Raw genomic sequence first — 25,989 nt, 5'->3', positions numbered from 1 at the left:
CTCATGCCGGTTATCTCTCTTCAAACCGCAAGTATGTGTAAACAATCCTTTGTATCACTCTTTTTGTCCTTAAAAGCTTGCCAAATTAGGGATTTCTTACTCAAATATTGTTCCTTATTGTTTCCTCTATTTAAGTAAGTCTTTTTATTACTTTTATATCTGGTCTTTTTTCCTGCTTTTTCTGTTCAAAAGTCCGATAACAATCTTTACCTTACGCTGCTTTCTTGGGTTCTCTGTGCTGTTTCCTCTGTTTCTAGTTGGTCAAATCTGGTACTGAGGCTTGGTTTCTGATGATCTTATGCCAGTTCATGACTCCAGAGGTACTGCAGAGTTAGTAGCTCGCCCTTCTCCAAGGGGACCTCAAGGTGGTGGGGAGAATCCTTGATTCAGAACCCCCCCATCACCGAGATCACACACTCTCGGGGCCGTGTAGCATCCAAGACCCCCTTCTCTCTGAAGGGGGGATGGTAGCAGGCGTTCAAGTGCCTCGCATCCCAAAAACAGTATCTCGGATAGCCCAGCTCCCTAGACTACTTCAGATCGCCATTAATCCCAAACCGGAAGTGCTATCCTAAGTAAGAGGCAAATAGAAAAAGTTGCAATGTCACTGTCCCATGGTATCAATATCTACAACTGAAACACCTTATAGGCAGCCAGTCAATTCCAAATTCCTTAAAACATGAGCTAATAGATTTTGAATATTTACTTAAGCAAGCACATTCACAACATAAGGGTCTCATAGCAAGAATTTATTCTATCCTAAATTTGAAGAATGAACAAGCCTCATCAAAATATCAACTGAAATGGAATAGAGACTGCAACATTATACTAACAGACCATCAATGGTCCCTGATCTGGTCAGGTAACCCCCCAAAAATCAAGGCAGTCAACATCAAAATGACATATTTCAAAATAATGTTGAGATGGTACATGACACCCTCTCTTCTTGATCAAATTAACCCCAACATAGACCCACTTCGTTGGAGACAATGTGGCCAAATTGGAGATTATATTCACCTATGGTGGACGTGCCCTAAAATCCAATTATTCTGGGACTTAATCGTATGGAAAATTAAAGAGATTATGTTATACCTAAGAGCCCTGTGACAATTTTGTTAGGTTTATGGGAAGATCCAACCATACCAATAATCAGGAAAAATTTAATATTTATGTTATTAGCTGCAGCAAAAATGCTCTTAGCATCGAATTGGAAACAAGAAAAATTACCGAAACTGCCACAGTGGTATAGGAAAGTGTGGGATATCTTTACCATGGAGAAAATAGCTGATCACTTCCACTCCATAGACAAGCTGCAACACCAGTCAATATTTTTTACACAATGGGTGCCTTTTCTGAACCATCTGCATACCACCAATCAATTGCCTAATGCTGACCTTAATACCTTAAGTTTCTTAGCAATACTGTGAGAATGGTTAAGTAGTGTACCTTCTTTAATAGAAAAGTAAATTACTGTATTGACTAATATGTTTTCGATTGTTCCAAGAATTATTATTGCTATCATTATTATATTGTGTGTGTTCTGTTTATATTGTAATTTGTAATTGAGACAAATGTAAAATAAACAGTTTTAAAAAAATAATGTAAATTTTTTTTAAAAAGTTAAAAACAAAGAAGTTTAAAGATAAACAAGTGGTCACAAACTGGGACTCAATTCAGATAATGCAAAAGCCATGGTTTATTTAAAAATATGTTTGGTTTGTGAAACCAGGATTCAGCTTACAGATTAACATTCAAATTATCGATTGCCTTGATGAATGCTGATTTCATTACTTCTGGTATTTCCCCCACCTCCTCCACAGAGACCTGGCAAGTATCTTGGTGTGGGGAGGGCATCACTGGGGAACAAGCCATGATCAAGTCAGAGTATCTGTGTTCATCTGTAATATGAAATCATTGTTAAAACTAATTGTGTTTAATAAACCAACTTCAAAACAGGGTTTCAGATCTTGATTTGATGTACCACTATTTGACCAGAGTTAGTTTAATTAAGACAAGTTTTTGTGTGACATCTGAACTAAACCTGTATTAACTATATTTTCCAAAGTTGTTCAGCTAGTGACTCTTTAGTGGTGACCAGAAACTTCGTGGAGAATTTTGAAATTTCATCACATGTTCTTAACAATTTTTAATTCAACCAAAAGCCTAAGCAACCAGAAATCCATCTTGAGAATTAGAAATTCAATGTACGTTTTATTAGATTTTCTATGTGACCTGCATTAGTTGCTTTAAGTTTGAATAGCTTGTGCATTATAGGACTGTGCGTACATTGTACCCAAGAAGGAGCATTTGGTAAACTAGGAGGTAGGACCGACGTGCCTGATGGGTAAGATCGGAAAACACTATCTTGTTCCCCAACCATGAATAGCCATTTTGGGTTGTCAGCCTCCAGGTGGGGCCTGTTGATCTCCCAGAATTACAACTGATCTCCATACTACAGTAATCAGTTCTCCTGGAGAAAATGTCTGCTTTGGAGAGTGGACTCTGTGGCATTATATATCATGATGAGATCCCTTTCTTCTCCAAATCCTGCTCTTCCCAGGCTGTACTCCAGATCTCCAGGAATTCCACAACCTTGAGTTGGCAGCCCTGTCGCCACTACATATTATGAAGTTCATCTGAAGGGACATAGTAAAATTCAGAATACCTCACAGCGTGTAGTGACATTAATAATCTGGAAATGTTTGCCGAAAATTATAACCTACACTTTAAAACACTGCAAAAAGTAATGGAAGAAGCAAAATATCTTAAAGGCAGTTTTAAGGCATATAATTCAGACAATTTAGACTCAAATTCCACATTATACATGAGAGCTTTAGCTGGATCTTCTGTTGCTTTTACTTTTACATTAATGTGTGTGTGTATGGGCAGTGGGCTGGCTCCAAATTTAATCAGAGCAATAGTACTAGGGTATGTTTGTATTTAATCCTTTCCTTCTGTACCATTTTCATAATCTAAATGGTCCCTTCAAAGCTGTTTTTAGCCCTATAATGAAAAAATAACTGGCACTGTATCTTCCTCACCCTGGCATGGCTAGAAACACTATCAGGGTTACTTCAACGGGGACAATTGTATTCATTGCACAATAAAAAATGGAGATCTAAGCAGCTGCATTAAAGTTAAAAAAACTGTAACTGGATCCATTCAGAGATTTCCCCTTATAATTTGTAATTTGTAATTCCTGTGTTCTGTGTCTAGCACAGTAGTTCTGCATAGTAAGAAGATATTGATGGGTGCCTGCCACTTGTATGTTACTTCCTTTTATAGTGAATTTTAGATTGTATTGACAATAGGATCATGCCACTTTACCTGAGTTAGGGGTATTCTTAGTACAGTCAAGAACTCACTTATATAAAGGAGGTAATATGCAATTGATGCTCACTGATCTCTTTTCATGACTGTACTCTTCAGTGGCTAAAACTATAGTATGACATAACAAAAGGTATCTTTTATGTATTGGCCACTTGGGGGGGCATGGGGGAAGCCTCTGAATGTGGGAGTTGTACAAATGTAGAGATGTACAAAGATGCCTCCTTTTCATTTATTTTTAAAAACCTTTAATCTTTATGTTATCATTATCATTATGAGCTCATTTTTTATGGCTAGAGTTCCCCTATATGTTTCTTTCTTTCATGCCATTTATATGTTATATACCATTTTCCAAGATGAAAGAAGGCAAAGGCAAATGCTAAAAGCTGTGGAAATACAATGGAAATAAACACATTTAGAAGTCCTCTGAAGAAGCTATGGCAAAACATCTAGAGGCTTTTAGTATTCAGTCAATAAATGTTCACTTCCCCATTTCACTAGCATCATTTGTCTTTGCCTTATTTCATCTTGGTGACGGTGCAACCCTCTTGTTTTGCTATTTATACCATTTTTACACCACTGACATGAACGAAGGCATAAATTGTAATGGTAATATTTCTATTGGATTTCATTCTAATGGTAATGGAGAAAAAGTGACTGCAGTTTCATTCCCAGCAGGGAGAACTCATGTCAGGAGTTTGAATTTTTCAGTTGAAGCTGTATGCCCCCAAATCCAGCAGCATCTCTAGGTAGCACTAAGTGTACTTCTGTATGTATATGTATATTTCAGAAGTGGCATGCATAGGCCTTGGTGTAATCATTCAAACAGAATGACTGAATCTCTTGATATACATTGAACCTTTTAAAAAGAATTAAGGAGGCTTCTTATCCTAGCTAGGAAGAGCACTTTGGCATGGCTTAAGAAGTTTGGTCCCAGATAAATGAAGCACTTCAAAAATGAGGCAGTTCTTAAATTTACCTCAAAACCCTTAAATCTGGATTTATGAGAGTGAGATTTAAGAATGAGCTTAAAGCTAAGCATTCTGAATAGCTTTCCTGAATAGGGTTTTTCTGAAAAAGAAAAGCAGAATGAATATTAAAAAACAGTCCATCTAATTTTTGAGTGAATTAAGAGAGAACTGATCTAGCTTTCATCACATTCTATCAAAAAAAAGCCTTAAAGATCAATAGTAAGGCAAAGTAATAAGATATGTGTTCAACTTGGACAAGGTAAGAAAATGCCATGTAATATATTTACATTTATTAAAATAGTGATATATTAATATCATTTCCACTTGGAAATATTAGATTTGGTTTTTCAGGTGGTAGATGAGAAGGCAGATGATAGCATGCTGAGAGATTAATGAAGGAAGCCAGCAAAGTAAAGTGGCATCTTCCAGTATTTTTCTTTGTGCTGCAACCTGTTGTTTTGTGATTGAGTACTGCTAGTGGAGGAAGGGAGAGAAATGTCACACTTGCCAGAACACCTCTTACTAGACAGCAATAGCAGTTCTTTTATATTTGAGCTTTGCACCATACTTGAGCAGAAGCATTAGAAAAAATCTCACTGAGCAATAAGAATTTGAAATTTCAGCAGTAGTATCTTAGAAAGTATAATGCCATCCTTAACACTTCAGATTTTACAGATTACTCCCATCCACAAAGATAGGATGCCCTTTGAATACATGCAGTATCAAAGACAGACAAATGTATAGGAGAACATAAGCAACATTTCTGATATATGCCTTGAAATTATTTTGTATAATATAGCAGATTTTGAACTATCTATTCCTGGATTTGCATTCCATTTCTGTTCCCAAGGATATATCAGTCACCCCTGTATGTATGTGGGTTGGAAGATAAAACTCCACTAAATACCACAGCTTTCCTGCACAGAGTGCTAATTTGGAAGCCAAGAATGAAGATGCTGCAGTCACTGTATTTAATAGCCAAAGGCTCGTTCCTGTGCAGATAGATTCATAAAATAAGGCCTGCTCTAGCTACTATTTAGAGTTACCTCAAAACTAGTAACTACTTTGAGAGTAATTACTTCAAAAAGTTAATAGTGGCATATATGCAAGTGCAAGCATTCCAAAAAGAACCAGCTGGTGTTTGTGCAACAAGTTCAATTGAGTTTGATTCAGACTGAATGAATAACTTCATTTCAAGGCTAACTGCAATACACTGTGAACAGTACGCATGAAAATCTGTAAATGTGCTATCAGACTCCAGACAAAACTGAGGCGCTGTTGGTCAATGACAAATTAGCTTGAGCATTGAGGAGTCAGCCTGTCACGATGATTGCCCTCCTCCTGAAGGAGCAGGTTCCTAGCTTGGAGGTACTGCTGGATCCTAGTCTACAATTAGGGAAGAGTGGGACAAAGAGTGTTGAAACCTCCCCTTCATTTCTAAAGCTTCCCAGGAAAAAGGGGGCACCCTGGGCGTGAGCCCTGCACCCGACTCTGATCCCTTGGTGGTGGAGACTGACAGTGCTCTATAGGGGCTGTCTTTCAAAACTATCCAGAAACGTCAGCAGGTCCAGAATACAACAGCCAAGCTACTTCTTGTGGGGTGGGAACACAAGGATCCTCTCAGCCCTGGCTGAAAGAACTGCATTGGCAGCCTGTGTTTATGGGCACAGTTCAAAGTGGTAATTGGTTCAAAATGCTAAGGCTCTATACTTGAAAGATCACCTTCTCTCATAGGTCGTTTCCACACGGCTTACCTTATTCTGCAAAATAGCGAAATCTCTCATGAGATCTCACGAGAAGACGCTGTTATCGCGTCTTCTCATGCAATAACAGTGTCTTCTCATGTGATAACAGCGTCTTCTCACGAGATTTCGCACGAGATTTCACTATTTTGCAGAATAAGGTAAGCCGTGTGTAAACAGCCATACTGTCCTGACTGCCATACTGTCCAATTCTCTTCACACACTCTGTTCAGAGGTGACTGAGGCCAGTGGCAACTAGAGATGGGGCTTTTTTCACGGGTAGTACCACACCAATGGAATGCCAGTCCACTTGAGCCTTGCCTAGCACCTTGTCTACTCTCATACAGGCACCAGACCAAAATTTTTCTTTTAATTAAGTGGTAGATCTTTTAAATCGCTTTTCAAATCTGCTATTAGCCTGAGAAGTGCTCTGTGAGACTTGTTTTAAGCTATGAAATGTTTCTGCTGTTTTTGTGCTCCTTGATGCTGGGTTAAAAGTTTTTAACTTTTAAAAAACTTTTAAATTCTGTTTTATGTTTTTATCATGTTTTACTTTGTAATCCACCTTGAGCAGACTCTCTGGAGAGAGGCAGCATAGGAATTTTTGAAATAAACAAATAAAATAAATATGGGATTGTATTTTTTTAGGATGAAAGCTCTATAGAAAGTGATGAATTTGATCTGAGTGACTCCACCAGGATGTCTGCGGTGAACTCTGACCTCAGCTCAAACCTTGAAGAAAGAATTCAAAGTCCACAGACTCTCCAGGGTCAGCAAGATGGTAAGTTTACTGTTCTTTTTTTTAAATGATTTTTTTTCCACATCCCTTTCTCTTTGTCATAATCAAATAACATTCTTTGGATTTGATTATTTGGCTGTTCAATTGCTGCCTGTTTAATGGATAATGACATACTACCACTCAATCAATTATTATGAACATACACTGAGTCATATAATTGATCTACTTCAATATTGTCTACCCTGGTTATCAGTGGCTCTCTAGGATCTCAAGTAGAGAAAGAAATGGTATGCCAACTAAAATATAGCCATGCCAGGGATTGAACCAGGGACCTTCTAAACATAAAAATATGTTTTGTCACTGTCCCATGGGATTAGATGGTTTCTCATGGGATTAGATGGTTGCTCAGGTCACACAGATATACAGACTGAAAATGGAAAATTTAAGGCGGGAAATGAAGGTATTTGAACTATAATCCATTCCTCATGGGTTGCTCAGCTTGGACACAGAGGTGCCAACAACAGGCATAGGTTCAGTTGTCATCACCGCCTGCACTGCTGCCATCTGCGTCAGACACATCCAGTAGCAGCTTAGAGGAGGCAGTGGGTGAGCCCACCTCAAATGGCCAGGTCCAAGCCGAGCTGTAGAGACGATGCAGCTCAGGTTTCTCTTGAGCTGTTTTAACATCCCATTCTTCATCTGTGCCCCTTTAATACACACACAAAACTGCCCATCATAATGGACATTTAGCTAGTGGATAATAATGGTTCATGATGCACCAGCCAAGAACAGTATGGCTGTGCTGAATGCAGGCAGGGAAACAGACACAGACCTAACTTGAGTCCGAAGTGTACCAAAGCCATCCAGGGAACAAGGAAGAAAACGTAGTCCAGAAAGCTGAGTCCAAAGGTCAGATCCGAGAGAGCAGGTATAGCAGAGAGCTGGGTCGCAGTAGAGCTGGGTGGGTCTTTGCGCAGGTGCTTCTGCAACAAGGGAAAAGGCGTCCTGGCTTAAAAGCAATCGCCTCCAAGGCAGTGCTGCATCCTGCTAGGACTCAAGGTCACTATGCCGCTGTTTCAGTGCCTGAAGCCTCGCACTTCATCTCCTTTCCTGTATAATGAGATGCTGTTGCACCCTACGCTGCTTATCAGATTCAGGGGAGTTGGGTGGGAATGTTGCCCTGGCCTCAACTGCTGGTGCAGTAAGGGAACAGCTTCTGTCTCTGATTCTGCCAAGGATTCCTCAGCCTGCTCTGGCAAGGGTTCCTGCTGTTCCACTCCCTGCTGGTCCTCCACATGCCTGACTCCTGAGGAGCTTGGAATACTCTGTCCCCTGTCGTCCTCCATGAAGTCTTCATCCTCAGAGGAATCAGAGCCCATGACACTGGCACAATGAGCTATAGCACAAAAGGCCAACTAAGAATACTGTAGGCAATGAACAATGGGCAAAAGTATGCAGTATTGCTTCTTTAAAAAAAAAATTATTGGTGAGTTTGAATTTTCCAATTTGATAATACATTCCCTTCATATCTAATTAGTTCTGTTCCCCACCCTTTTCCTCCCCCCTCCCTATTGACTTCCAACAGCTTTCCAACCCTTACCCCCTTTTATTGCTTAATTCTATTTCACTTATATTTTCCTACAACACATAGATCATGATATCTCTTACTCTAAGCATATTCTAATTCTTTTATACATATACTCTATCAAATATATTATCAATATAGTATTTGTTATATACTATACCATCCAATATAGCATAGCATGCATTGTAATATAACATAGCATATATTTATCTGCAACACATAGATCATAATATCTCTTACTCTAAGCATATTCTAATTCTTTTATGCATATACTCTATCAAATATACCATCAATATAGTATTTGTTATATACTATACCATACAATATAGCATAGCATGCATTATAATATAGCATATCACAACATCCCAATATAATATCCAATGTGATATACTAACACCATACATCATAATATATTATATATAGTATATAGTATAAATTTTCTAATGTATCAATTTTACTTTTCCTTTGTTAAACTATATATTTTAAATCAAATTTTCTTAATCATAAAATTAGCTTAGATTGTTATAATTAAATTCCCCCCTTAATGGTAAAGTCACTTCTCTCCTCCATTTACAACACCACCCTTTAAAAATTCTCAAACTGCCACAGTTCTCCTTTCACATCCCATTTTTTCTCTAAATATTGTTTCAATTTCCCCCAATCAGCAATATATTGTCCTAGGTCAAGATCTTTAAGCTGCCTTGTCATCTTGTCCATTTCTGCCATGTACAGCAATTTGTAAATCCAATCTTCTATGGTTGGTACTTCTTGTACTTTCCACTTCTGCGCGTACAAAAGTCTTGCCGCTGTAGTCATATAAAATAGCAATGTTCTATACTGCATTGGAACAACTTCCATCCCCAAGTTCAGTAGCAACAATTCCGGATTCTTGTTTATTTGAATTTGTAAAATCTCATTAATTACTTCAGCTATATATATCCAATATTGCTTAGCTACTTCACAAGTCCACCACATATGGTACAGTGATCCTTCATGCTTTTTGCATTTCCAGCATTTGTCTGACATGTTCGTGTTCCCTAGCGCAATTTTCTTTGGTGTTAAGTACCATCTATAAATCATTTTGTATACATTCTCTTTAATATTCGTACAAGTTGAAATCTTCAGTGTATTTTTCCACAGGTGTTCCCACGCCTCCATTGTTATTTCTTTATGAAAGTTTATTGCCCACTTCACCATCTGGGTTTTAACTGTTTCATCCTCCATATGCCATTTCAGAAGTAATTTATAAATCTTAGATATTTCTTTCTTGCCTTCTTGTAGCATCACTTCTTCTAGTTCAGAATTTTCCATTCTTATACCTCCTTTTAAGCAGTCCGAGTTATAAAGATCTCTGATCTGTGTATATTGAAACCATCCATAACAAGGAGACAACTCTTCTTCTGTTTTTATTCTTAGCATTGAATGTTGTACTTGTGTTATCTCCTTGTAGGTTAGACGTTGCTGCTCATTATCAACAGTTCTTGGATCTGTTACTTCATACGGAACCACCCATGAAGGAATTCCATCTTCCATGTAAACCTTATATTTTTTCCAGACTGTGAAGAGGCTTCTCTGAATATAATGGTGCAAAAACATCAAGTCCGCTTTTACTTTATCATACCACATGTATGCATGCCATCCAAATATCCAATCTTTTAACCATACCAGACATATTGCTTCATAATATAGTCTTATATTGGGCAGTTGCAAGCCACCTCTTTCCTTCGCATCCTGTAATATTTTCATTTTCACACGTGGTTTCTTGCCTGCCCACACAAAGTCTGAAATTTTCCTTTGCCATTTATCAAACTGTTTTGAGTCCCGAATAATTGGAATTGTTTGCAGCAAGAACATCACTCGTGGTAAAACATTCATCTTTACTGCTGCTATTCTTCCCAACCATGATAAATTCAATTTATTCCATTTTATCAAGTCTCTCTCTATTTGTATCCACAATTTCTCATAATTGTTTTTGAATAAGTCTATGTTTTTCGCAGTCAGTTCGATACCCAGATATTTTACTTTGTTAGTTACCTCACAGTCCGTTGTCACCATTAGTTCTTGCTGCTTCTGTTTAGTCATATTCTTGCATAGTATTTTTGACTTCTTTTTATTCACATAAAATCCAGCTAAATCCCCAAACTGCTTTATTTTCTCTATTACCTTTGGCATGTTTTCAATTGGATCTTGTACTATTATGTCATCTGCAAATGCTCTGAGCTTGTAGGAAAATTCCTTTATTTTTATACCTCGGATTGTATCATCCACTCGTATTTGAACCATCAATATTTCCAAAACCAGAATAAACAGCAATGGAGACAGGGGGCATCCCTGTTTTGTTCCTTTACTTATTTTCAGTTTTTTAGTTAAGTCCTCATTCACTACAATCGCTGCACTTTGGTCTCTGTAAATTTCTCTGACCGCTTGTATGAACCTTTCTCCCATTTGCAGCTTTTCCATAGTGGCAAACATAAAGTCCCAGTTCAAATTGTCAAATGCTTTTTCTGCATCCACGAAAAAGAAACCAACTTCCCTATCACAATGCTTGTCATAATATTCAATGGCGTTTATTACTATCCTTAAATTGTCTTTGATTTGTCTGTTAGGTAAAAATCCTGCCTGTTCCTCTGCAATAAATTCCACCAGCCATCCTTTTATTCTCTCTGCCAAAACTTTTGCAAATATTTTATAGTCATTGTTCAAAAACGAGATTGGCCTGTAATTTTTAACATTAGTCCAGTCCAGTCCATCTTTCAGAATCAGTGATATGTTAGCTTCATTCCATGAATCAGGAATTTTTTGGCCTTGCATCGTTTCATTCATTACCTCTCTCAAAAAAGGTGCCAATTCGTTAGCCATCACTTTATAGAACTTTGCCGTCAGTCCATCCGGTCCCGGTGCTTTCCCCAATTTCGTTGATAGGATGGCCTCTTTTACTTCTTCCTCTGTCACTTCTTTGTTTAATTTTTCTTTCCATTCCTCCGACATCGTTGGTAGTTTCATTTTCTCCAGGTATTCCTCTATTGAACCCCTATTCACGTCTTTTTTCTGGTACAGTTTCGCATAAAATTTATAGAAGGTTTTACTGATGGCTGTTTGGTCCAATAATATTCTATCTTCCTCTCGGATTTTAATTATAGTTTTCTTCTCTTTTTTCTTTTTCAATTGCCAAGCTAGATATTTGCCAGGTTTATTTGCACCTTCGAATATTTTTTTATTCATTTTTTCCAAGTTCCACTCCAATTCTTTATTGTTCATTGCCGTCAATTGCTCCTGCAATATTTTTATGTCCTGATATATTCGTTTCTTCCCTGGTCTTTTCTTAAGTTGCATCTCTTTGGCTTTAATTTTTTCCATTATTTCCTTTCTTTTTTCTTCTTTTCTCCTTCTATCTCTTCCATTTAAGTCCATCAGTATTCCTCTAATTACCGCTTTGTAGGTGTCCCATACCTTGTAAGTTGACATGTCCTTATTTATGTTGCATTGTATAAAGAACTTGGTCTCCTTTCGTAGCAAGGCCATATTGTCTTCTGTCTGCAGCAAATCTTCATTTATCCTCCATCCTCTTTTTTGGATATTTTTCCCAAATCTCCACATAATTGGGTTATGATCTGAGCTTACTTTAGGCATAATCTCCACATCTCTAGTCCACAACATCAATTCTTTGGAAGCCCAGATCATATCAATTCTTGATAGTGTAAAATGTCTTGCAGAGTAAAAAGTATATTGTCTATTTTTAGGATTTTGTCTCCTCCATACATCCTCCAGACTTTCCTGCTCCTTAACTGCAAAAAATGACTTTGGCAAAAGTCCCCTTTTTTTCTGTGCAATTTTAGATTTCTTGTCTTCTTCCAAGCTTGTAACTCCATTAAAGTCGCCCGCCATAATTATTTGGTCATAAGTCAACTCTTCTAATTGTCCTTGCAAGTCCTTAAAAAAGTTTTCTTTTGCGCCATTCGGTGTATAAATTCCGATCACCAAAATCTTTTTTGAATTCCAAATTATTTCCACCGCTAGATATCTGGCTTCTACATCGCTTAAAACTAGTTTTGGCTGCAGCTCCTCCTTTATGTACAGTACAATTCCTCTCTTCTTCTTTTTGGAGGCAGCTGCAAATTCATTTCCCAGTTTTGCCAATTTTAAATACTTTAAGTCCTGTTTTCTAATATGTCTCTTGCAAGCATACTATATTACATTTTTGTTTTAGAAGCCAATGGAAAATAGCCTTACGTTTACAAGGTGAATTTAGTCCATTTACATTCCAAGATATAATTTTACACTCCATGGTACATTCTTGTACTTTTTGGTAAGTCCTTTTCATTGTCCCTAATAAAAACTTCCATCTCATGGCCAGATCTAATGTTCTTCCTTGTTCCACCAAATTCAACTGACAGTCCTTCCAGTATTTCCCATCTATATCTAATTTTCAAATCCTTTAACATTTGGACCAGCTCTCTGTATTTTTTCCGCTCCACCAACACCGATCTGGGCAATTCTTTCATGATTCTCACCACCTTCCCATCAACTTCTAATGGTTCTTGGAATTGTTTGCTTACAGTTGTCTCTCTTATACTTCTGGTCATAAATTGCACAATCATATCTCTTGGTAACTTCCTCTGTGCTGCAAATTTTGAATTAATTCTGTATGCCACGTCCAGGAGAGCTGCAATCTCCTCTTCCTCTTCCCAGGTAGCCTGCCAAAATTTCTGAAATCTGTTCTTGGGCTGATTTTTCTATAATCTCCGGAATTCCGTGCATTCTAAGTTGTTTTTCCATTTGTTTACTTTCAGCTACGGCCATTCTTCCCTTCATTCCTCTCATCTCTGTTCTCTGCACGTCTGCTAAAGTGTCAACTGTATTCTCTACAACGTTTACTCTCTGCTGTGTAGCTTGCAGTTCGTTCTGTACTTGATCAATTTTCTTTGTAAGTTCTGCCATCTCCGATTTGAGTGCCTCTTTAAAATCTTTAAAGTTCTCTTGCATCATTTCTTTAAGCTCTTTATTTCCTTCTGAAACTTTTTTGTCCAAGTTTTCCAGCGCAGTTTGCCACTCCTTCTTTGACATTGTGGGGCTAGATCTACCTCGCTCCCACGAGTCTGCTCTTTTCCTCAACTCCGTGGTGCTAATTTACTCCTTTCTGTTAATTTTAAATGTCCCAATTCAGTTTATTTTTTTAAAAGTTAGTGCTTGCATGGTCCAAAATGTCGGGCATCTTTTCTCTATGGTTTTATATTGAAGTAATCGCCCTTACCCTCATCCAAGATGGCCTACTTCCGTTTTCTTTGAAGCCACAGCTTTGCCCTTCTTCAAAATGGCGGCTTTCTATTTCCGCTTTTAGCAAACCGCTTCTCACCGGTCTCTCTATGATTTTGACGCACTTCCTGTTCCTCCTTTCTTCACGGCAGTTCTCGCGATGTTAGAGCTTTCTCACAGTTCGTTATCTCCTCTTAGCCGCAGGTATGTAAACAATAATCAGTTTTCTGTGTTTATTTCTCTTTACAATGTCACTTTTTTAAAATTTAACTTGCTGGAGTTCTCTCCTATATATAACAGGTCCCTTGCAGTTTTTAAATCGTCTTTATCTCTTTACTCCTTTTTATAATCTGTCCCGTACTGAGAGATAGCAATCTTTACCTTCTTAGACGTTTCTCTTGGGTTCCAATCGCTGCTTCAAGTATCCGATCAAGTCCAATTCCCTTCCTGGTTTACTGAAGCTTGGGCATGTAAGTCTTATGCCAGTAACTGACTCTGGAGCCGTTGCAGAGATTTTAGCAAACCTTTCTTCGGGTGGGACCTCAAGGGTGGAAGGGGGTTTGTTGTGTAGAACCCCCCACACACCCGAGATCAACACGCCCTCAGGTTCTCGAGCGTACTTGCCTGTTCCCCGCCTGGGAACAGGGGGCTGCAGGCAGTTTGCGCCCCTCCAGCCTCCACAAACAACAGCACGGACAGCCCAGCTCTTTGAGCTGTGTTAGACCTCCATGAATCCCAAACCGGACGTCCAGAATTGCTTCTTGTTAACACAGATATCATCCAAAAGAATATGCTGTTCATGATCCTGCAGATTATCAATTGGCGTTTTGGGGGGAAGTGATTGAACATAAGATGGTAGCACAGCTCCAGGCTTTTGTGGATCTCTCTGGGACCTCTTTCAGTCTCACAGCTGATATTTTTTGTGGGCAGAGACTGCTTCACTAGCCCCAAGTCCACAATAGGTTGTTGACAAACAATTCTAATTGTCCTTTTCATATATTCTAGAAATTGTGCTGGAAGGGGTGAAGCTTAATTGAATTTGTTCTCTCTCTCTCTCTCTCTCTCGCTCTCTCTGTGTGTGTGTGTGTGTGTGTGTGTGTGTGTGTGTGTGTGTGTGTGTGTGTAAGCAGAACCCACCCAGTCTTGTGGGGGGCAGGGTAGGGATTGGTTGCAAAGTATGGCACTTATTAGATTAATTGGACTTAACCTGTTTTGACAGTATGTGTTGAGTCTGCATGCCAGGTAAGAACTGATTGCTTCAGAATGCTCTTTTCCACCAAAGCTATTATTGAATTTGGAAAGGATTTGGAGGTGAGATAGAAAAAGTGATAGCTCTAGAAGGGGGAGTTGGGTATGGAAAGAAGCATGGTATGTTTACCTCAGAGAAAAAAAGCTTGAGGGATAACTTTCCAGAATTATAAAATAATGAAGAAGGACGCCATTTCTACCTGCCCTTAAAAGGACGGCACACAAACGGAATGCTGTCAGTGTCTCTGTTTGCAAAATGGATGTGGGCCATTTGGCTTCTGTTTTTTCTGTGTCTTATCTGGGACTGTGGAAAATACATTACCAAAAAAGGCACTGAAAAAATGGAAGCCTAACGGCCTGCAACTATTTTGCAAATTTTGCAACTATTTTGCAAACTATTTTGCATCTAGATTCATGAGGAAAAGCCATCAGCATTCAGTGAGTGGACTGTCCCTTTAAGGGTGTGTTGCAACGGCTGGAGTGTGAATCGTGAAGGCACTTGCTTACATACATACAGTTGGTTTAAATTATTGGATACGGCTTAGATAAAACTGAGGAAAAGTTGTCTAATTTAGCAGAGCAATTTAACAATGGACCACGGAATGTGGAGTCTTCTTTCTGGAGGTTTTCAAGGTGGTGATGTTGCCTTAGGTGCAGGACACTTCTGCAGCAGTTCTATGCACATTTACCTGGGGGCTAGCTTCATTGAATAAAGTGATACTTATTTCTAAGTAGACACCAGAGACTGCATTCTTTATGTTACAGGGACAAGATGAACTGGATGACACATTAGTTCTCTTCCCATTAATTAATTCTCTTTCTGCTTCCCCATGGCAGTTGCCACAGTGTTCCACTCTTACAGCGCAATCCTATGGCCGGCCCCAACGCCGACGCGGCTGCACTGGTGGTGTGGCAGCGCCGCCGGGCCGGATCCTGTGCCAGCAAAGTGTGGCCGCAGCGGCGCCCGCAGCGGCGCAGAGATGCAATTTTGGAGAACCAGAAAGTGTTGTGGGCGGGTCTGATCCACGGCCGCCGCCAGGCGCAGCCAAAGGGCGCTGTTCTTGACAAGCGTCAGGGGGAGGGGCCAGGAAAGGCGCAGCCTATGGGCAGCACGCGATCCCGGCCAGGCCCCAGAGCAGCAGGCAAACCGCGCCCATGCTGGCAGACTGCCTCGGCTCGTGTGTCGGGCGGGGCTCGCAGTCGGGAAGGAGAGGGGTGGGCGTAGTCTGAGAAGCCTTTCCCCCGTTTGCCCAATGTAGCACCAAGTCCCTGGCGGCCGCGTCCAGAGAGGTTGGCATGGGACTGGCAGGCGCCCTGCCATGAGGAATCCAGGGCAGCAGCCAGTCTCTGGCAGCAGGGGACAGCCCCCAAGTGGCGCCGAAGGGGAGGGCTGGCCTGAGGCCGCCACCAAGAGGCAGACACAGCGGGCCTGCCCCCTCGTCCCCATCCCAAGGCAAAGAACACAGACACCCATTGCACAGAAATCAGCCTTTATTATTATATCATCCCACCTCCCCCAGCAGACGTGAGGAAGGGGAGGCGTGTAGGAGAGCCGTCTGTGCAGCAAAACACCCCACCCCACCCCCAAGGCGGCAGCGGCGGTCACCGGCGAGGCCGGCGGCCGGACCCCCTTGGCCGTCCACGGGCCCGGCCTCTCGCACGCAACTGGGCCCGAGGGAGGGGTGCCTCTGGGGCGGGTGGAGCTGCTGCAGCGGGTGGGGCCGGAGGGTCGAGGATGGCGACGAGCCGCCCGAGCAGGGCTTCGGCACGGACTTGAGAGGCACGGACCCCTTCCCCCACTTCCAGTACCGCAGCCATGAACTCCCGGCCGCGGTTGTTCGCCTCCTCCCATGCAGCGTGCACCTCTAGCCGCTCCCTCTCGATCGCCGCCCACATTGCGGCTAGTGTCGGGGGAAGCCGCTGGGCAGGGCGGGGGCCGCGAGCCCGTGCGCCTGGAAGGATCCCCTCCATGGGCCCCTCCCCCTCAGAGGCGGAGCCAGGTCCTTCCCGCACACGGCCCATGGCACCCGGGGGCGGGGGGGCTGGAGGGGATGGTGCTGCAGGCTGGGACAGCTCCTCGAGCGGCTCTGTCGATGAGGTGTCCTGAACCGGCGGAGTCCCAGGGCCACCTTCACCCTCCACCGACACAGGGAAGCCGAGCGACTGCAGGAGAGCCGCTCCGGCAGCAGAGGTCCTCCGGGAGGGTGGCAGCTCGCGCAGCTGGGCAATCACCTCCCCGCCTATCTCCAGGCGCATGGTCCCTGCTGGAGCGAGACATGGGTGGGAAGAGGCCCCAGGGAGGGAAGAGCAGCGGCCCAACATGGGCTGCCACAGGCCACCGAGCCGGGCCAAGCACACCCATTCCAACTGCGGCCGCAGCCCCTCGTCTTGAGACCGGTCGGCGCCATGAGTGGCCTTGGATGTGTGGCCGAGGCCGGCGGCCGACCCGGTCCCTGGCCCCACCAGCAGCAGGGCCACAGATACATACCGTGCTCCGGATCCATGCCCCCCGACGGGCCCGGTTGAGGCTCCTCGTCGCTGGCAGCAGGGGCTTGCTGTGGCGGTGGAAGGGCTGCCTGTTCCTGGGCCCCGCTCTCTGCCAGGGGGGGCACAGACTCCGCTGCCTCTGCCTCCGCCTGGCTTGGGTCTGGACCCTCAGGGGCCGTGCCTACTCACGGGAGAGGCCCTGTCACACATGTGCCACGATCCATACGTCCCCCCCCTCGCCTCCCTGAATCCACAAATACTAACCGGGCAGGACCTCAACGCCCAGGCCGCCCACCACCGCCTCCGGGATGACCGCTCGCATGACCGCCTCTGGGCCTGGGAGCCCCTCGTCAAGGGCCCGCTCATAAGGAACCCCCTGAGACATGAGGAGGCGCACTCGTTTGCGCGCGGGCCCGAAAGAATCATTCCAGCACTTCATTGCCGAGTGAGCAGTGCGGGGCGCGTTGCCCACAGCCGAGACCCTGTCAGCTGCCATCTGCCAGAATGCCCGTCATCGAGACCGGGACGAGGCGCCCCTGTGCGTGCTCAGGGCGACCTCCGCATTCTCCACCACGAGCCCAAAAAGCAGCACTCTCTCGGCCTCTGTCCAGTTTGCCTGGCGCTGGCTTCCGCCGCCACTAGTGCTCTCAGCAGACATGGGGGTAGTGCCCGCTGGAATGTCCGGTCCCCGAGATAAGTGGTGGGAACCAGCCACCTAGTCATGTGCTCACCCATCCCCTCGGCAAGATGGAGGAGGGCACAGGGGGTGCAGGACCGGGAAGGGTGGCTGGGACGGCCCATGCAGCGGACAGAGGACCTGCTCCTGAGCACCACTTGCAACGGGCCGCTGAGACCGGTAGGCCTGCTGCTGTGCGTGGGGGGGGGGTTCAGGGTGCTGAAACTCAACCTGCGTTCCTTCCAGGCAGGACCTTGATCATCCCCGCCTGGTGCCCGCCACTGCCGCCGCGGCTCCCAGCCATCCGGACCAGCCACCTCCTGCCAGCCGTGTTTGTCCGAGCGGCCCTCAGGCGGCGCCGCCTCAGACGCCGCCGCCGGTTCCAGGCCAGGGTGCCATCCCTGCTCCTGGGCGACATGACTTGCCTGGACCGCTTCCGCCTGGACAGGGCAGCCATACAGGCTCTGTGCGAGGAGCTCGCGCCCGCCCTTCAGGGGCAAGCTGCGGCTCCCCGGGGCATCCCCGTCCTCCAGAGGGTCCTGCTGTCCCTCCGCTACCTTGCGACCGGCTCCTTCCAGGGAGTCATGGCTGAGGCCTTGGAGGTCTCCCAGTCATCCGCCAGCCGCTGCCTGCATGCCTTCCTGGACGCCCTAGTTGGTCGGATCCGCGAGCACATCCACTTTCCCACCTCGGAGGCAGAGTTGGCACCCATCCGGGCTGGCTTCTCCTCCTTTGCAGGCTTCCCCAATGTGATTGGAGCCGTCGACTGCACGCATGTGGCCATATGCGCTCCCAGAGAGGAGCCGCAGGTCTACAGGAATCGGCACCGGTTCTACAGTATCAACGTCCAGGCAGCCTGTGACCACCAGGGGATCTTCACGGACCTCGTTGGCAAGTTCCCGGGAAGCGTCCACGACGCACAGATCTTCACCACCTCCGGCCTGAACAGGCTCCTGTCATCATGGCCTGAGGGGAGAGGCTGGCTCCTAGGTCAGGAGTTGGTGGGGGAGCTGTGAGGGGACGGGGATGGGAAGGGAGATCCTAACTCCGCCTCCCCTTGCAGGTGACCGTGGCTATCCATTGCTGCCTTACCTCCTGACGCCATACCCTGCGGATGAGCCCGCCGACAGAGCCAACTACAACCAGGCCCACCGGCGCACGAGGATGGTGATCGAACGTGCTTTCGGTCAGCTGAAAATGCGCTTCAGATGCCTCCATCACACGGGCGGCCGCCTGGCCATGCACCCGTTCACCGTCGCCAAGCTCGTGGCTGCCTGTGTCATGCTGCACAATATTGCCGTGCGCCAGCAGCTCCCCTTGCCAGCCACAGAGGGCCCAGGCGAGGACCCCTGGCTGCCGCCCGCCGGTCGCCTTTCTCCTGACGCCCCTGCAGAGCCCCAGGAGCATGACCGAGCTGTGCGAGACAGGGTCGCGGAGCACCTGTGGCATGCTGCGCGCTGAGGGCCATGCCTGGCCATGGGGGGCTCGGCCGGCCAAACACTCGCCCTTTACGCCCCTATGGTGTCCCAGGCGGCCCCTCCGAGTCCCCGCTCCCTCAACCCCTGCATGTAGAGAGCATGGGAAAGCCGCCCCGGCCAGCAGCCACCGTCCCCCATGGACGGGCTGCACGGGAAAAGCGGTTAACGAACTTGGCTTTATTCCCAATCGATTCCAGGGCCGCATCAGGCGCCCAGAGAGCAGCTTGCCAACCCAGAACCCCGGCCTCAGCAGCCAGGAGGGTGAGGGCTAGGTAGCGCGTCGGAGCAGGGGGAGGCCAGCGGCCCCGCCACGGCATCCCCGTTACAGAGCAGGGGCCCGGCTGGGGTCCAAGATGCCTGTGCCTAGGATGGCATATCGGCAGCTGCCCGGCCGTCTGCGGGGACGGGCTCCAGCTTCGGCCGCTTCCTGCCAGGCCCCTCCACTGGGTCACCCTCTGGGTCTTCAGCGGGTGGCGGGTAGCGGGGTGGAGACCAGGCGGTGAAGCCCCTCCCAAGTTCCTCCTCATCTGGCGAGGGGCTCTTGGCGGGCGCCGCTGTGGGGGCAAGAGGTGGGGGATGGGAGCGTCAGGGCCCCTGTGGGCTCTGGGGTTGTTGTCGCGGCCGCAGGCCGCCCCACCCCACATGCCCGTGCCCCTCCTGTTGGCGAGACTCACATGGTGCCGTTGCCCGCGCCTGCTGGAATGCCCCGTGAACCCGGTCCATGGCAGCCATCCACCTGTCATTGATGGTCCCTGCAGAGGGGGGAGAGAGGGAGGGGGGGCACCCGTTGGTGGCAGCCCGGCATCTGCTGCAAGCACCTGCAACCTGCGCCTCGACGGAAGTGGCTGGGACGCCTCCGGGCCCTTATGGCCTGCCCTCTGTGGCAGCGGAGGAGGCTCCCTGGATGGCGCTGAGGACCCTGACTTACTGCGCGCAGGGCCCGCAGCCACCTCCTCTTCCAGGAGGTCATGCTCCACCTCGCACAGCGCCGTGTCTAGCCACGCTCGTATGAGGTGGGCCTCCTCCGCACGGCCAGGGAAGAGCTCCTCCATGTAAACTGGCTGCGCAGTCATCGCACCCTCATCTGCCAGGAGGTCATTCCCGGCAGCCTTGGCAATGAGCTGGGCCCCGAGCCTGGCCGCCCACTGCTCCCGCCACCCGTCGCCCTCCATGCAGCCGGGACCACTGTGGGTATAGTGTTTCTGTGCTGCCCACCGAACTACACCGCCCGCCGGCATGACCTTGGAGGGTCTGAGATGTAACAATTCCCTATCTTCTGTCTGGCAGCTGCATAGTTCATGGATAGGTTCAGCACAGCCCCCCCCCTGTCTCAGACCTGTGGGTTGGAGGGGAGGGGGCCGTGGTGGTTGGCTTCCTATGGCCCCAGGGCCCTCTTCCCTTGCGGGGATGCTGTGCTGCTCAAGTGCATCCTTGTGGGACGTGAACCCTTGGGCCTGGCTGTACGTTGCGCCGTGGGACTGGGAATAAAGCTCATCTACACATGGACCCGTGTCTGCCTGCGATACTTTGGTGAACTGCCAGCCATATCCTGCCCTGGCACCATGAGCGCATGACCAGGCCCGCGGTGACAGCGCATCCCTTCCAAGGGGGGGGGCTTAGGATGCACAAGGACTGGCCAGGGGCCGCTCTGGCATGTCTTCCATATTGCCCTAACGCACCTGCCCTGCCTGGCATGCCACCCTGAGCTGGGGCAGTCACGCAACCTGCCATCGGGGGGCCCTCCCGGGCCTGGGGTGGCCACCCAGCCTGCATGGCCCGGCCGGGGAAGGGGCACGCTGTGGCAGCCAGCCGGGAGGCCTCGGGCTCCCGCATTTTAGCCACTTTGCGCAGCTGATGCGCTCTTCCACTGCCCCTGTGGGCGGGGCCAGCGGCCTTCCCTGCAGGATTGGCGGGGCTGGCAGCCTCGGAGTGGTTCCCCCCCCCGGCAGGGCAACGCGAGTGGCCACAATTGCTGAACGCAGGAGACGGCGCCGAGCCAGGGCGGAGCCACGCGCAGCCTCGGACACACCCCACCCCTCCCAACAACCATGGCCTGTTGGCGTGGGAGGCTGGCAACTGCTCCATGGGATTGGATGCGAGGCAGGACGCCCTGGGGTGGAAGGTGTTGGAATGACCAATGGGGCTGCTGCAGACGCCCGAGGGGCTGGACCCACTCTGGGAGGCGGCCGCTCATGGGACTGTGTTGCTGGGGCTGCGGCTGCGATGGGGGGCGACCCTCCCCAGGCGCGCGAGACCTCCTGCCCGGGATATGGCATCCGCCTGCCACCACCCTGGATTCTCCATTGGTGGGGGCTAGGGTTCCCGCGAGTGGACCGTTTCCCCTGCCATCTCCCGCTCCCTTGCAGCGGCAGCTCGCACCACCCTCTCCCTTGCTTATCGGGTGCCAGCTATTCTCCCCACCGGGGATTGATCCCCCTCCCCGCTCACATGCCCCGCCCCAACCCTCTACCTGGCCATAGATGCAGGGGGGTTAGCCGTGTTAGCCTGTGGTAGCGAATTCAAAAAGGGTCCCATAGCACCTTTAAAACTATCCAATTTTATTGTGGCATAGGCTTCTGAGAATCAAGTTCTCTTCGGCAGATGGGTGGTACAGACACTGGTCAAATACAGAGGAGGAGGGGGGGGGAGGAGGAGGGAGGGAGGGGGCGGGGAGGCAAGACGGGGTGTGTCGGATACATTTGTGGCAATGTGCAGGTGGGGAGATGTGACGGGAGTGTTGGGGGAGGGGCGGAGGACGAAGTCAGACTCGCAGACACAGAAAACAGTTGTTGTACATCTCGTTTTATTGCACTGGAAAGAGCGGGCTTGCGTTTAGGCTGGCGAGGGAGCCGGAGCATTCCACACAGCCCTCCTTCCCGCTCGGAGGGGCGGGGCTGGGATGCAGGCCGCGGCGCGACGGTGCTTCCTGGGCTGCAGCCAACCGTCCGTCAGAGATGTTTGGGGAGGGCGGGGCGCGGGGGAGCAGCCATGCCCTGGACGTGCCTGTGGGGGAAAAAGACACGTGTGGGCTTTGCCTCGTTCCACTGGCAAGGCAAGCCCCACACTCCGCCATCCGGGGGGGGGTTGCACATGGTCGAGGGCAGCAGCTGATGCATGACGGTCTGGTGAGGATGCACTCAGCCTTGGCAAGCCTTTACCTTTAAGGGAGAGAATGAGCTGGTCACAACAAACACCTGGCCACATGTGGTTTTCGAGGCGCCTGCCTCTGAGGCAGCCAGGGGCGGCCATGGTTGCCCCCCACCCCTGCTGGGCCTCACCCAAAGCGGCAAGTGAGCGGGTGGGTTCAGGTGAATGGGCGGTTTGCACTAATCTGCGGAATGCCCCCCCACCTCCTCCTTACCTGTCAGCGCTCCGTCGGTCATCACCAGGTGGGAGCGCAAGAGTCAGGGCACCTGCAAGGAAACGGGAGAGCATGCGGTTAATTTGCAAAGTGTCATTCCCTTCTGCCACGGAAGGGTTAGTTTGTTTGTGCTTAGTTAGAAGCAACTAGCATGCATCAGTTAGCTGTGGAGTCATTCTTTCTATCACGGTAGAAAGAGAGTTAGGCAGTTAGGCACCTCTTCCCCTTTATGCGAAGTTCCCCCAGTTTTTCGCAAAGTCCCCCGAGTGCATTCTGCGCCTGCCAATGTGAATGCCCTCAGCCCGTTTCGGTTTTCAAAGGGGCAATGCCACTCAGCAGACGGGCAGAGCCTCCGGCCGAGTGCTCACTTACCTGGGGGTTTGGGCGGCGCTGGCCGGATGTTTTGTAGGGCGCGGTCGCAGGTGATTGGGTGCAGAGAGGGGGGCTCGTCCATGCCGGGCGCGCACGCTGATTGGTCCCCGGGATAGTTCTCATCCTATGCTCCTTCGGGCCATAGGGGCGGGGCGAGGCGCTCAGAGAGGGGGCTGATTTTTCGCCGTTCCATGGACGCCTATGGGCTACGCCTTCTTTTTCCGTGGCATAGCTTTTTTGCGCCGCTGTGGGCGTTCCCGCTTCTGGAGGAGCTTAGGGAGTGGACTAACTCCGACCCCGCCTTGCTCCCCGCCCCCCCCTGCGTCGGCGTAGGGCTCTACGCCACTTCTGCGCCGCCGCCCGGGCGCCTGTGGCTTGCACCGGTGCTGGCCCGCCGGCGGGCCAGCGCCGCGTCCCAGCGCGGGCGGAAGGCCACTTACGCGGGCGTACGGGCTAGATGCGCCCTCGCAAGCCTTAGTTCGGTTCCTGTTCACTTTCCGTGCCCTTCTTAGGATTGGGCTGCCCGTACTGGAAAGATGTTTTCCTGCAGATACCCCTTCATTCAAAAAGGAAAGGCACTGACTATTGGAGGGACTACAATATATAATATAATTTTTTTCAAAAATGTTTGCCGGCAAATGTTCGTCGAGAACTACACCAACTGGAAACCGTTTGATATAGTGATTGCCGTAAGCACGTGGGTGATTATTGTGGTCAAAATGAGCTTTTGAAAAAGCATTTATCAAGAAACAGGAATCGGATTATAATGTTGGCACACACCTGTCAAGCTCCACCCCTTTTGAAAATCTCAAATACAGCCATATTTGTGATTTGTGTACTCTGCCCTGATCCTGCCTGGTGGGGAGGGTGGACTAAAAATCGAATATAATAGTAAATCATATAATAATAAATAAATAAATTTGAACAAAGGCTTTATTGGCTTTTTGTACATCTTGGTCAGAAGGTGCACTTGCCAGCCTTCCTGTAAATATTTGACAACAGAAGCACTTTTTTACATCTGCAAAAAATAAATAAATACAAGATTAAAAACTGTACCAGGATTACCTTACTTGACCTTTACCAGTCGTGTGTGATTGATTGTTGGACCTCTTCTAAATATATTTATTGTGTGTAATATCTATTAAATTTATTGAATTATTGTGATGCTTTGCATTATTGAGCACTTTTTGCATTTTATATAACATTAAAATTGTAAAAATTATATTATATATTGTAGTCCCTCTGATAGGTGGTGCCTTTCCTTTTCAGCTATATTCGGAGGAGTCCCTTATCCTGGCCCGATACTCCTTCATTGGCAAAAAATTGGCTATCTAACCTGGATAGCCGAGGCTATCCTGATCTTTTCAGATCTTGGCAGCTAAGTAGGGTTGGCCTTAGTTAGTAATTGGATGGGAGACCACCAATGAAAACCAGGGTCACTATGCAGAGGCAGGTAATGGCAAACCACCTCTGTTAGTCTCTTGCCTGAAAACCCCAACATAAGTCGGCTACAACTTTTTTTTAATATAATTTTATTGAAATTGTAAAATCTATAACAACATTGAGATAGCAATAAATAACAATAGATTGCAATAAATAGCAATAACAATAATATTAGTAATAATGATAATTAATATAAACAATACATAGCTCTCCAAAAAAAAGAAGACATATCTATTTATATAATTGCTTTTTCGGGGAGAATATGTTAACAATATCAAACGTGGTGCTACAATATATAAGTCCCTTACATATTTGCATATAAATTAAAGATTTTTGATCCAGGTAGAGAACTATTACTTTCTAAGTAATCAAAGAAAGGGAACCATTTCTCAATAAAGTTTGTTGTGTTCGGGAAATGTTCTGCTTGATATAGTTTATCATATAGTTTTTCGGAGATATAATGGTCCCATAATTTAGAAGTCGGTTACAACTTAATGGCACTTTCTGCTATAATATATTTAAAACATTGGTAACTGCTTTATTGTTTTTCTGTTACAACTGCTGATTTCATTCAATTTTACTGAACTTTAAGTTTTTATAATTAATTTTAAGTAATTGTATATTTTTTCTTTGAGCCTCCCTCCCCAATCATTATAGCCATTAGGCAGTAAAGAAATGACTTAAATAAATACATAACTAATGGACGTGCATCATGCTCTCATTTGCGCTATGCAGTATGAATGGGTGCAAAACCAATACTCATGGACTGCAGAGCAAAGATGTATTTTATGACTGCACCAAGCCCCTGACAAAAATAGATTCTAAAATCTAGTTATGGGATTATGAGAAAAAAACTGATTATTCCTAGGGATGCTAGGCCTCCCGCTATAGCAGGAAACATCAGGCATCCTACTGCTTTGCCCATTGGCGCCTCAGACATTGGTGGAAAAAAACGGGGAAGGAAAATGGAGTGAATGCCAGCATTGCACTAGTATGTTGAAATCAATTCTGTTAAAAACCTTAAGTAATGTTGTAGATGCTCTGGAATTACAAAACCTCTATGGTAAAACCATAGAGTTTTTGTTAATTCTAGAGTATCTAATGATGTAATTTCTTGTTTTTACAGAAGCGACGTCAGCATGACAGCACAACACCAGCATGCCACCCCAGCCCCAATTTCTCCCAGTAATTACTGACTGTAGCCTAGCAACCCTACCTGTTCCTGTAGAAGAGAAGTAGAATGGCAAAGAAAGGGGCAGCTATTGCACGGAGGATATCTGACTCCACTGGGATTTCCTCCTGTTGCC

The 25,989-nt window shown here is 46.8% G+C and overlaps 1 protein-coding gene across 3 annotated transcripts in view; it reads left to right on the top strand.

The window, feature by feature from the left end:
* NOL4 (nucleolar protein 4) overlaps positions 1–25,989 on the top strand; it is a 310,646-nt gene that overhangs the window by 106,584 nt on the left and 178,073 nt on the right. For all 3 annotated transcript variants that reach the window (XM_054986049.1, XM_054986048.1, XM_054986047.1), the window contains exon 5: positions 6,689–6,821. In XM_054986049.1, coding sequence (XP_054842024.1) covers positions 6,689–6,821 — 133 coding nt within the window. The remainder of the gene's footprint in view (positions 1–6,688; positions 6,822–25,989) is intronic.

This window comes from Eublepharis macularius, chromosome 7, assembly GCF_028583425.1.
Source record: "Eublepharis macularius isolate TG4126 chromosome 7, MPM_Emac_v1.0, whole genome shotgun sequence".
Taxonomy (NCBI): domain Eukaryota; kingdom Metazoa; phylum Chordata; class Lepidosauria; order Squamata; family Eublepharidae; genus Eublepharis; species Eublepharis macularius.
This window is presented reverse-complemented; position numbering and strand designations above follow the sequence as displayed.